The following is a 12898-nucleotide window of genomic DNA, read 5'->3' as shown; positions in this document are numbered from 1 at the left end:
TTCTCTTTCTCTTCCAGGTAAAACAGAGAGGAGTTCGTACTCGTACGGCAGAGAGTCCAACCCACACTGCCACCAGGTCAGTCCTAATGTGAATTTCTTCTTTAATTAAAACAGAGTGGGTGTGTTCCTCGTCTTTAGTGCTTTTGTTATTGTTGTTCGTGACAAAGCAGTGAATGTACCACGGGAGACAGAGGAGAGCAAACTCGGTCTGGGTTTGATGTGAGGTCAGTGGTAGAAGAGTTCAGCCCCAGAGACGAGGTGTTTGAGCAGCTGCTCTTCATCTCTGGCACTGGACTTTACAGTACGAGCTACGAACTGTGACCTCAAGTACAAACCATTCAGGTCACAGTTGCTTTTGTTAAACATTTACAGAGTAGCTTGTGACTAATGCATATGGTTATTGTCTCAAATAGCATGTGGCTTTTTAGCTTAGCTACTAAGTCTACAAACAGGTCACTGAATGTCATTCAGGATGAATCACATGGTTGTAAACTCACAGTGAAAGGGACCTTAGAGTGTGTGTGTAGCTTCTGTAAGGTGACGTATTTCCAAGGGAAAAGTATGTGTGTGTGTGTGTGTGTGTGTGTGTGTGTGTGTGTGTGTGTGTGTGTGTGTGTGTGTGTGTGTGTGTGTGTGTGTGTGTGTGTATATGTAGATGAGGTTCATTAACAAGAAAAATGTGAACAAAATCTTTTAATTTTATTACGTCACTGGAAAGTATTGTATATACAGTGGTATGGTCAGTTTTCGAGTCGGCATGGCAAACATCGCTGCTACATATAACGCTATTCCCTAACTTTATCTGATGTTTAAAGATTGTTTTGGAATAATTATCCGTGGCTTTGTTGGAACAAATATTATCCATTTAATTTGTCATTTTATCCTTCGTTAATATGAAATACTAATCGTAGATGAATGCAACTTTAAAGTGGTCTTTGACTTGCTGTGCCTGTATGGTTGAACACACTGTTACCTGCAGAATTCATTCCTCTTTGTTTTTTGTTGTTTAACATTAGCTAAGCTCTTCTTCAGAAAAGTTAAGATCCTTCAACGTTTTTGGTGTCTTTATAGTATATCATCTGCTATCATCTAAAGTTCATATAATAAGACCCATAGAACATTCAGCTTGCTATGTGTCAATCATCCTTATGACTATCATAAACAACAGCTGTTGCATGCTTTTTTTTTATGTTTCCACAGAGATGCCTGACTTTGTCACATATTCCCAACTTTATAGAACAAACAATTGTTGATTTTAACTTTATGGATTATTGTTTTCAAAGAGAAATGCATTGCAGACAGGAGCGCCAGGTGTTTTTTAGGACTTTGATGGTAGTTTGGTTTTGAATCTGCACTGTAGCCTTCCTGCTCAGTTCTCATGGATCTCATGCATCCACGAGAAATGCACGTTGATAATTAAGAGGATGTACAGATGTTGGGGTTTGATTCTGTCAGTGGAATATTAAACAGAGAGGATTTATTTGCTCACTGTATTTTGATGACCAAATTAAGAACAAAATATATATACATATACAGTGAAGGAAATAATTATTTGATCCCTTGCCGATTTTGTAAGTTTGCCCACTGACAAAGAAATGAACGGTCTATAATTGTAATTGTAGGTTTATTTTAAGTGAGACAGACTATAAAAAAAAAAAGAATCCTGAAAATCACATCATATAAAAGTTATAAATTGATTTGTATTTGATTGTGTGAAATAAGTATTTGATCCCCTAGAAAAACATGACTCAGTACTTGGAGAAACCGTTGTTGGCAAGCACAGAGGTCAGACGTTTCTTGTCGTTGGTCACCAGGTTTGCACACATCTCAGGAGACAGGTGTCTTTTATACAGGTAATGAGTTGAGATTCAGAGTACATTCTTAAAGCGAGAGGACTAATTTAACCGGTCTGTGGGAGCCAGAATTCTTGCTGGTTGGTTGCTTATTTCACACAATAAAATGAAAATTAATTTATAACTTTTATATGATTTGATTTTCTGGTTTTTTTAAAATCTTTTTTTTAATATTCTGTCACTCACTGTTAAAATAAACCTACCATTACAATTACAGACCGTTCATTTCTTTGTCAGTGGGCAAACTTACAAAATCGGCAAGGGATCAAATAATTATTTCGTTCACTGTACATCATATGCATTCCATTCCAGCACAGGCTGTTGGATGTGTTTGTCTGATGTTACAAATTTCGGGGGGTTTTCCCATCTCAAACATCTATTAATTAAAGATGATCAAAGAGGTGCATTTTCTAGATTAAAAAAAAAAATCAAAGTTGTGCTAAAAGGTGTTGCAGATTCCTATGAATATAGAAAATATATGCAACATTTCAGATCAGATAAAAGCTGATGGATCACTGAGGAATTAGCTCAAAATATTAAACCACTCAGTAATTCAGATGTTCAGAAGTTTTCTGGTCAATGCACTTTTTAAAGTTACTGTGGCACTTTTGAAAATACTCATCACACTTTGGTGTTATATTTATAAAGTAAAAGTTGTAACAATCTTTTTGCGATAGGCCCACAGCAGAGATCGTAACTTAATGCACTTTTACCTATTGATCTAGGAATTACATCCCCAGACATTAAGCACAACCAGTAGCACTTCCATTTATAGGCATCGATTAGTCTATTACTATTTATATCAGTTAATATTATCAGTGTTAATAACCTATTATTACACCTAGCCATAATATTGGCAGAAAATTATTAGAAAAGATAATTAAAGTCAATTTCAGTTATTTTTATGACAGTCAATCATCAACTAAAACGTCATGATGACAGCCCTTGGTAATAGTGGCATTGGTGAAGACAATCAATGCAGCCTCTGAAACAACTGGGACTAGCATGACAGCAATATCTGTGCCGTCTTATACAACTAGTTTTATGACATTGGCCCATAGGACGACAATAAGAAGGAATGGCTTCAGCCATTCACGTGAGTTTTAGCCTTAAGCAAAGAGCATTAGGACTGGTTATGGTCTCTCGGAAGTAGTTGTTAAGACGTGCTATCCTAATCAGGTCTCAGTGAAATGTATTGAACGGCCACACTTGCAAGTGGCATCTCAAGGTAGACACACTCCTTAACTCGGAAGGTTACAGAGAATGAATAAATGGAACACCCCCTAATGCAGTTTAAAATGAGATTAATTCTCACTTTAGACCTAAGTACCCCACGCTCCACACATGTACAGTATATGCTGTACACAACTCACCCTCTCTATAGAAAAAACAAAACAGTGAAAAAGTTGGCTCCTGACTGTCTGACTAACTTAAATTGTACACAATTATATACATATATATATATATTATGGATATAAGATATTATTGTTAACTATGTTCAGAATTGGCCTGAATAGATTTCATATGTTTTCAAGATAAGGTATACAGAGAATCTGTCTACAGGAGAAGTGGTTGGCAATAGAACAAACAAAATGACTGACAGTGGTCCAAATTTGGTTTCCCGGGGCAACTGGACAACCGTTACTGTCTAGCCTTGTGGATGAAGAGGATAAAGAAAAGTAGAGTAAAAGAAAGCACAAATCTGAGTATTCCATTTCAAGGACTGGGACTAGTTTTCAGGCCTTCCTGCCTTTGATCGTTTCTGTCATGAGGACAGAGTTTGGCCATGACAACTTCGTGAACAAAGAAACACACACACACACACACACACACACACACGCGCACACACACACACACACACACACACACACACACACTCCATAAGATGCCTGTCGTGTCTCCCTCATGCCAAATGTGTCAGTTGTACTGTACTAGTTTTCATGCAGATCTCTACATGGTTGGAATTAAATATAGCACTGGTGGAGTTTGAGTCTGTTAGAATTTTCCTCGGAGGCTCCATTCATTATTTTCATAATTTTTTTATTCAGGCATTCAGTAGTTTTTCAGTCAATTCATTCAGTATGAGCCTTTGTTTCAATAATTTGTTAATGTGGTCAGTTGTTGATTAATTTGATGTTATATATGCTGTTTCTTTAATTAGAATTTCCGGTACAGTATTTCATTGATACATCTTTTCATTTATTCATTTGTCAAAACGTTCACTCATACTTACAGCAGTTTACTAATGCATTTATTAGTTAAGTTGTGGATTAATTTATGCTGTCAACTGTATAGTTATGCAATGTAAATTCATTTTTTAGTCATTTTTCCTTGTTGTACTTCTCCCAATATGAACCTTTTTTTTACCCCTTCATTTATTCAATGTATTCATTTTTTCATCTCAGTCAATTTTTAAAATTGATAGTTTTCATTCACCCATCTACCTGTCTGTATATCCATTTGTTCATCCATCCATCCATCCATCCATCCATCCATCCATCCGTCCATCTATCCACCCACCCGTCCGTCTGTCCATCTGTCTGTCCATCCATCCATCCATCCATCCATATCCATCCATCCATCCAGCCTTTCCTCTATTTATCGCCTACTCGCTGATCATTTATTTATAACCACCTCTTATATCCAGCTGTGGCCTTTGTAAGAGGCTACTGCAAACTGTAGAGGACAAAAATATGAAATAAATCAAACATTACTGCCTCACTGGCCATTTTCCTACTGGGCTGCTGTCAAATTATCCTGCTACACAGTCTGAATGGCTCCTGATGGAAATTGTTTGGAAATAGCAGATAAATTTACATGCTGGGCTGAAGTCCAAAATCCTCTGGCTTCATCCTCGGCTGTTAGGGAAAGAGAGAGAGATACAAAAAAATAAAAAATACATTTAGCGGGAATGATGAGCTCACACCCTAAAAACAGGAAAACTTCCAATGACCTCAGTTTATTTCACCAATCTCTGAGAAAACCTCTCCGGTGTTTGTGGAAGTTTTAAATATACAATTTATCATTTTGATTGTGCACTTGACAAAACACTTGACATAAATTTGATTTTCACTTTATCATTCAGTTTGACATTGTGTTTATGTAAACTGATCTCTTTGGGAGGACGGGTTATTTTGTCCTAATCAATGATATATCCATACATGAATTTCAGGGGAAAAAAAGAGAGATCTGGACACCCACTTAAAGGTCTGTGGTATCAAGACATTTCGTTGTAAATAAAAACAAAATAACAAACAAAAATGGGCAGGGTTTACATTTTTAACCAGATGTTACGTAAAAAGTGGATCAGTATCAGCTATTTGGGTCTTATGGGGACCACTAATGTTTTATTTTATTTTATGACCAAACTGTTAAGATGAAATGCAACTGTGAACTTTAACCAACACATTAAGAAGGCCTAATTATTAAGATACTTTTTGAATTCCTCAAGAGAGAGCAGTGACATACATTGAAGGTTCATTCATGCTCACAGCTTTGACATTGAAGCATTCGGACCTTAGCATGATTGTAGAATAGTTTTTATTGATGTGAAATGTTAACTACTGATTCTAAGAATTTTCTTAAGAATTATTGCTGAACTTAAAATTTGAATTGAAAAAAAAAATGAACAAGTTTATTACTGTCAAGAGTTTACTTCAGTAGAGGCAATGATTTAATAAAATACCATATCAAATCCAAGTTATTTTTACCCTGATCCTGATCAAGTCTGATACTGAGTGTAATCATTAACTTGAATGTTACTATGTTTCTGACTGAAAAAAAAATGTAGCCTTCCTCATCTGAAACACCTTATATTTGATGTGCTTCTTAATCCAAATGATGACGTTTCTGCTTCAACTTTAACTATATTGTTAAAACCAAACCGTTTGATTTTGCGCATATCTGCCCTGATACTAATCTTCATATCGTATTGGTTTGGGACCGTGCTAATCTTAGTAATAGGTTTCACTGCTGTTTCAAATCATTTAACCTTTTATACCACCAATATATGTGATTCTGATTGTATGATATGATGAGCTGGTAATAGTTACCATTGTAAATGGTGTAAAAGGCTTTATGAGACTTGTGTTTGGAGTTTAAGGTCAAAGTTGCTTTCTGTTTACGACATACCGTCACAGGTGCTTATTTCAAAATTCCATGACTGGACAGTCCAGTAAAGTCTAATATTTAAGATTTGTTTTTCTTCCAACAGAACAGCAGTCTCCAGTGTTTATTTTCCGTGGAAGAAAGCTTTTTCTACTCAGTGATTGCTTGTATCCGCTGTGAATAGGGAACTTGACAGGGTCATAGCGACTCTCACTAAGCTGTAAATGGGTGGTGGGGGCTGGGAAACATGGCCTTCTGCCAAAGTAGAAACCCAACCCCCCAAAAAACATCCAAACACCCTCCAAAATCCATCGCTGCTGGCAGAAGATGGCATGAATACAGTTCAAACACCAAGGATGGAAAGGAACTGGGTTTTTTTGTTTCATTACACGTGACATCAAGAATGGAACAGTTTTTCATTTACTTAATTACATAACTTGATATCTTACATCACATAAAATTTGAATTCAAATTAGCAATACAGATATTGTATTATTGTTCATGTTTACACTAGAGGTCAGAAAACCATGAGTTGAGTTTAAATTTTTCTTTCCGCATATATTATATTGCAATATTATATTGCCTGGTAAAATAGTTAACAAATAGGCTTAAAGCTTGTGCTTCTATGATTCATAATGATGATTGTTTAATTGTTCTTCAGATAATTTTAAAGTAGTTTTAGATTAGAGTTTAAACTAATAAAGGAAAAGTTAAACATTTTGAGAAATATGCTTTTTTTTTTCTGTAAGAGTTCATCTGATTATTTTTGTTTTAACCTGTACTCACACAGAAAAGTAAAACTAGTTTTGGGTTAAGAGCTGGAGATATTTCTCGCCACACAACAAGTCACTTTATGTAGTGAAGTCATTACAGAGAGTTTGGCAGGTAACTAGCAGTACTGAGTGGAGGGATAAAGGGTCAAACAGACCAAAACAGACCTGATTTAAAGTGCCAGGTAGTATAAATAATAAGCAATAAAGTATCAACAGGAAGTCCAGTTTGAGTAACAGATCAGTTAATTGAAAGGCTTGCATGATGGTTTAGAATATTTGAAGAAAGGATTTTGCAAATATGGAAAGTTATTTTTTGTTTTATTGATAACAATATACATAGTTTGGATATAATGATCCTGTTACAAAGGGATTCACCAGCAATGTACACTTGCATGTATGCATTTGGTTAGAGGGATTTTTTTTTCATTGATGACTCGAGGTCTGCTGCTTATATTAATGTCTCTTTTTACGCCTACCCACCACCAACAGCCGTGACCGGAGGCGTTATGGCTTCAGGTTGTTCTCATGAACACGATATCTCAGAAACACCTTCAGGAAATTTCTTTAAATGTGACACCAACAGTCATTTGGTTCAAAGGATCAACTGATCAGATTGTGGTGGTGAAAGGTTAAAGGTTAAGGACTTCACATCCCCCTCCCCACAGATCCTCTGTTCTGTTGGGTTGAAGATGCATGCGAAACATCCACGTTTTTGAAGTTGCAGCCTCTTTGCAGCAACATCCATATTTTAATTTTACTGTCATGGCTACAACTTTGGGTTAATTGGCTAAGCATATGCAAAGATTCTTTCAAAATCTTACTACCTATATTAAGAGTCTCGGTAGACTAAACTGAAATTCTATTGGTTGGCGGAGGCATACAACCACAGTTCTAGTTAGTCTCCCAAGTAACAGAGGTGTAGTGCATAATTTCTTCATTATTCCTCGTCCCCAGAGGATGAATCCTCTGCCTAGTGCCACCATCACAACAAACTTTCACACTGCCACAAGAAACGTCAAGATCTAAGAGTTTGTAGAAATGTACTGATCTCTATTCTGCTCCCCAGAAGTTGAACCCTTCGGATTTGACTGCTTTCGTGACAGCTCCTTTAGTGCCGAACTCAGGACAAACTTTGCATTTTTATATAACTAAGAGCAGCACGTTGTTTGTTCTTACCTCGTTTTATGTGGATTTCTGTGGCTTCACTGCTGCTCACAGTATCACCTGGACTCCCATAACCACAGCAGAAACACTCTCATGGGTAGTATAATATACAGCCAGTACAAGCACACATACACACACACACACACACACACACACACACACACACACACACACACACACACACACACACACATACATGTACACACACGGCCAATAACTAAAGGGACTACATAAGCAGAAAAACCCTCATCATCTGGATGAAGGGATGGGAGTGGATGATTTCACAGTTTCTCTCTCTCTCTCGCTCTGTCTCATCACCACTTTTCTTTACTGTCTTTTATACCGTCTCTCACTTTATATCGTCTTATCTTTCATCACTTTTCTCCATCTCTAAATTTCTCCACTCTCCTTCACTTTGTCGTTCCATCAACCCAAAGCCACTGTCAGTTCACACACACACACACACACACTCTCTCTCTCAGCCACACCGAAGCACGCCTCTTATCCAGTTATCGCCTTACAGATCAGTAGGTTAGTTGTGGGCCGGCAGATAGAGCTGAGGCAGCAGCAGTTTGAATGTGAGATTCTGGTGGAATGCAACATAAAATAAACTTTTAACCCTTCATAAACACATAGATACACACACACACACACACACACACACACACACACACACATATGCACACATCAGTTGGTGAAAAGTGCTGAAGGCTCCGTTTTGAAGCTATGTAAGGTTTCAGAGGCACTTAGAAGTTGCATTTAGGTACACAAACACATTCACAGGTATATAGAAATGCAGAGCAAATATATGTTTACTCTCTTAAACACGCGAATTCACACATGCATGTGACCATAACAATATTCCAATGATTACAAATTGTAAATACCATATATATGCAATGTATACAATATCTACGCTGTTAGCTGTGTTGACCTTCCATCACCTGCTGAAACAGCAGCAGGTGTCATCATCCTCAGCCACGGTAAGCTGAACTGGTCCTTAAAACACTGAGGCCTCACACTGAGAGAGAGAGACAGAGAGAGAGAGAGAGAGAGAGAGAGAGAGATATCAGGTTATTACTGAAGACAACTTCGTAATATCTCTACCTTTGTCTCTGTCTTCTCATTTACTGTCTTTCAATCTGTTTTTCTCTTCTTTCTCACGCATATAGTTTATGTGATGTAATGTTTTCGTTGTCATTGTCAAACTAAGTATACACCATTGTGTATACATTATGGTCATGATGAGGTGTGAACTTGTGAGATTTCATGTGTATGATTGACACCCTTTGAACTGCTGCCTGCTCTGCAATGTTTCTAGCCATGTTTCATTTACAAAAATGTTACTAAATAGTAGAGAGACTTTGTGCATCATAAAGTCTTGCAGAGAAACATAGGATTGTCGGTGGTTGTCCTGGTGCAATTAGAAAATATTAAAAGTACAGATTTCAAAGTTGTGTCATTAGAGCAGAGCTGCACTGTGACACAAATAAACTGAGGATCGTTTTAACATACAAGTCAGATGCTATAAAACACCTTTCTAAAACAAGATAATGGAAGTGAGGTGGTCCATCAGTCGCATAGGGATTATTTGAGAATATTACAGTGGTGGACAAAGTATTAATCTTTATACTTAAGTAAAAGACTCGATACAGCTGTTAGGAATACTTCATTACAAGCAAAAGTCCCTGTGACTGATGTATTATTAAATATGATATAATTAGATCATTAATAGTGAATCAGTGTGTAAGCATCATGTTGGAGCTGCTTCAGGTGGAGCTAGTTGGAACTACTTTGTATAAAATTTTAAATACAGGGATAGCAGATAAATCGGAGAGGTCGTGAGGTGATGACTTGAAGATGAAAGAAAAAAAAAAAAAGGATCCACAAATCTGTTTTTCGTTTTTGGATTTTCCCTTTAAATCTTTGATTTTTTTTTTTTTTGCTGAGATATTAAATCATTTGAACATTTCTTGAAATGAAACCATGTGAGGAGTTTAGAGGGAAAAATCAGTTTGGTGAAGCAGCAACTCAGAAATCTCAAATGTGACCCTGACTACAGTCTGGTGTTTGTAAGACGTCAGAACACAAACAGAATGGAAACCACTGGTTTCATCTTTAACAACGTGTTGTATTTTGAAGCGTGTTATATTATCTGTTGTATCTTATCTTCTGAAAAGGAACTGAAGCTGTTTAGTAAATGTAGTGGAATAGAAAGTACAGTATTTCTATTTGAAATGTTGTAGATTGGAAGTATAAAATGAGAATGGGAATACTACTTACAGTAAGTAAATATCCATTGTTACTCTTTAGCACTGATTTCAGCCAACATTTTGTAATGTTCAATGCTGCAGATGATGATACTGCTCAGGTACCTGCATAAAGACAGTTTATCTTCACCCATAATTTTCTGAGAAAGTTCTTTGTATGGTGAATGCCAAACATTTTCTGTTTATCCATCTCTCTACTTCTGCATATCTGTGGAATGTGTGTGTGTGTGTGTGTGTGTGTGTGTGTGTGTGTGTGTGTGTGTGTGTGTGTGTGTGTGTGTGTGTGTGTGTGTGTGCGCGTGTGTGTGTGTGTGCGTGCGTGCGTGCGTGCGTGCGTGCGTGTGTGTGTGTGTAAGGCAGTTCCTGTGCGTGGGCTCTACTGGTTGCCGAGGGTGTATGTGTGTGTTCATCATCACTTCATTCAGTCTGTCCTCTGAGGCCGTTCTCATTGGCTGTTTTCTGACCAATGGTGTAACAGCAGGAAGTACAAGCCCCCAACAGCTGGTCCAGGAAGAAAAAAACAAGGGCGAGTCAAAGACTGTTACATGCAGGGAAATATTAATAAAGCAGTTTGGTGCCATAGTTTGTCCTAATTGGCCAAATCTTTACTGGATTGCTACATTATAAAATAATACAGTATTTCTCCTGAATAATAACTAGTTTATTATGTGCAGATTATAACCCAGTAACATACAGTGTTGTTAGATAATATACAATTGACTCTGTTTCTCAAATGTTGCTGTTTGAAGCTAAAGTGTGGTTGTGACACAAACACCAAAACAGTGTTTCCCTTAAGCCAAACAGGAATGGTTTGCACCAAAATGTACAATGATATCACTAGGTACCAAGTTTGAGAATTTTGATTGTCTGTCGTACACACCTACTATACAGTTTCTCTCCAGTTTTTTAATCATCAGGCTGTTAGAAGTGTTTTAAACTAGTAGTTGTGGTTATTAAAATCAAACAATCTAATCTACTGTTGATAAAACATGAATTTATGATATGTCCTACTAGAGTAAAGCCCATTGTTTTGAGGCCTCTCACCAGAAATACCCAAAAATTTAAAACAAATTAAATAAAAATTGAAAAAGTTAAACTTCATATAGTTGCTCTTGCCACGTCATCTCCCTCTTTGTCACCATGGCAACTATCACATCCTCATGAGTATATTTGCATTTGAAGAAAGGACACATTCATCTATCTATCTATCTATCTATCTATCTATCTATCGATCTATCGATCGATCGATCGATCGATCTATCTATCTATCTATCTATCTATCTATCTATCTATCTATCTATCTATCTATCTATCTATCTATCTATCTATCTATCTATCTATCTATCTATCTATCTATCTATCTATCTACCTACCTACCTACCTACCTACCTACCTACCTACCTACCTACCTACCTACCCTACCTACCTACCTATTTATCTATTTATCTATATATCCTGTGCATCTTGATGTCTGGTGAGATGTTCTAGTCACAGCTGCTCTCCAGGTCTGAACACACACAGACATACACAGATCCAGCTGCTTTCCACTCTCAGGAGACTGTTGGCTGTCATTTAGTCTCATCTGCCGGCCGCACAGATCGACAATTTATTTTATTTTTACTATCGATCAGAACACACACACACACACACACACACACACACACACACACACACACACACACACACACACACACACACACACACACACACACACACACACACACACACACACAATGCTGGGCTCATATTCTTTGTGTGTGTTGATACATCAGCTGAGACAGCTGACAGTTCACGAGTGTGTTATCCATTATATGACCATTCTCAGTACCAGGACCACCCAATGTCAGAATGACGTGATGGAGCTGCTGGCTTTCTTTAGCTATCGTTGCAGATAATTATTCATCTTTTTTTAATCACACAGAAGTAAGTCATTTCCTTTCATATTTATGCTATTAAAAGTAATTCAAACCAAATCCTTTAAAGATACAGAGATATATCAGTAGAAGTGCATCTACACTGATTTAACTAAAGATACTGAGTGGCAGGCTCACCTGTTTTATGAGTACAGCACCGATACAGTATCAGGTTAACTGTGCCCACTGTTCATGGGTAAAACAAAAACACCAAATAAAATGAGTTGGTCATATATACATTTTCACTAACACCACAAAGTTAATTTAGTATCATGGTGTATGCATAGACAGTTTATGCATGGCATGTGTAAAATCAATTGTCTTTGGAATTCTACTGAAAAACATAATTTGAACTAATTCAACAAGCTCATCTTTAATGGCCCATGACCTGACCAACATTACAAATGTAAGAAGTTTACCATTTAGTTTTAAATAACACAGTGAAAGATGAGAATATTGGTCTGTCAGTTCACCTCTTTGGTCTGAATTTTCATACAAATGAAAACAGGAATACATTTGAATTTTAACACCGACTTCCCCGCTAGTGCCGCCACAAGGTAGACATATGTGTTTTTTAACTAAACAGCTTTTGGACAACTATTGGATGGCCCGCAACGGAATTTGATTCTGACATTCATGTTCCTCACGAGGGGATCCTCGATTCAGACTTTTTTTCTCTCTCTTTTACAAAGTATTTTCTTTTTCTTTTTACTATCAGAAATTGTGATCCTCTATCTAGCTGCAGTTTTCAGCCAAGTTCCAGAGATCTATGTAAAGTTTTTAAGGCCAGGCATTCTTGTAACTGAGTATTTACACCT

At 37.1% G+C, this 12898-nt stretch overlaps 1 protein-coding gene across 5 annotated transcripts in view; it reads left to right on the top strand.

Annotated features, from left to right (window-relative positions):
- Positions 1 to 12898, top strand: part of tcf4 (transcription factor 4) — a 238810-nt gene that overhangs the window by 109939 nt on the left and 115973 nt on the right. For all 5 annotated transcript variants that reach the window (XM_069160760.1, XM_069160767.1, XM_069160785.1 and 2 more), the window contains one exon: positions 18 to 76. In XM_069160760.1, the coding sequence (XP_069016861.1) occupies positions 18 to 76 (59 nt within the window). The remainder of the gene's footprint in view (positions 1 to 17; positions 77 to 12898) is intronic.

Source organism: Embiotoca jacksoni, unplaced genomic scaffold, assembly GCF_022577435.1.
Source record: "Embiotoca jacksoni isolate LCO1_2020_lvr unplaced genomic scaffold, fEmbJac1.0.p SCAF_10, whole genome shotgun sequence".
In the NCBI taxonomy this organism is placed as follows: Eukaryota; Metazoa; Chordata; class Actinopteri; family Embiotocidae; genus Embiotoca; species Embiotoca jacksoni.
Note: the sequence above shows the minus strand (reverse complement) of the source record. Positions and strands in the feature narration are given on the sequence as shown.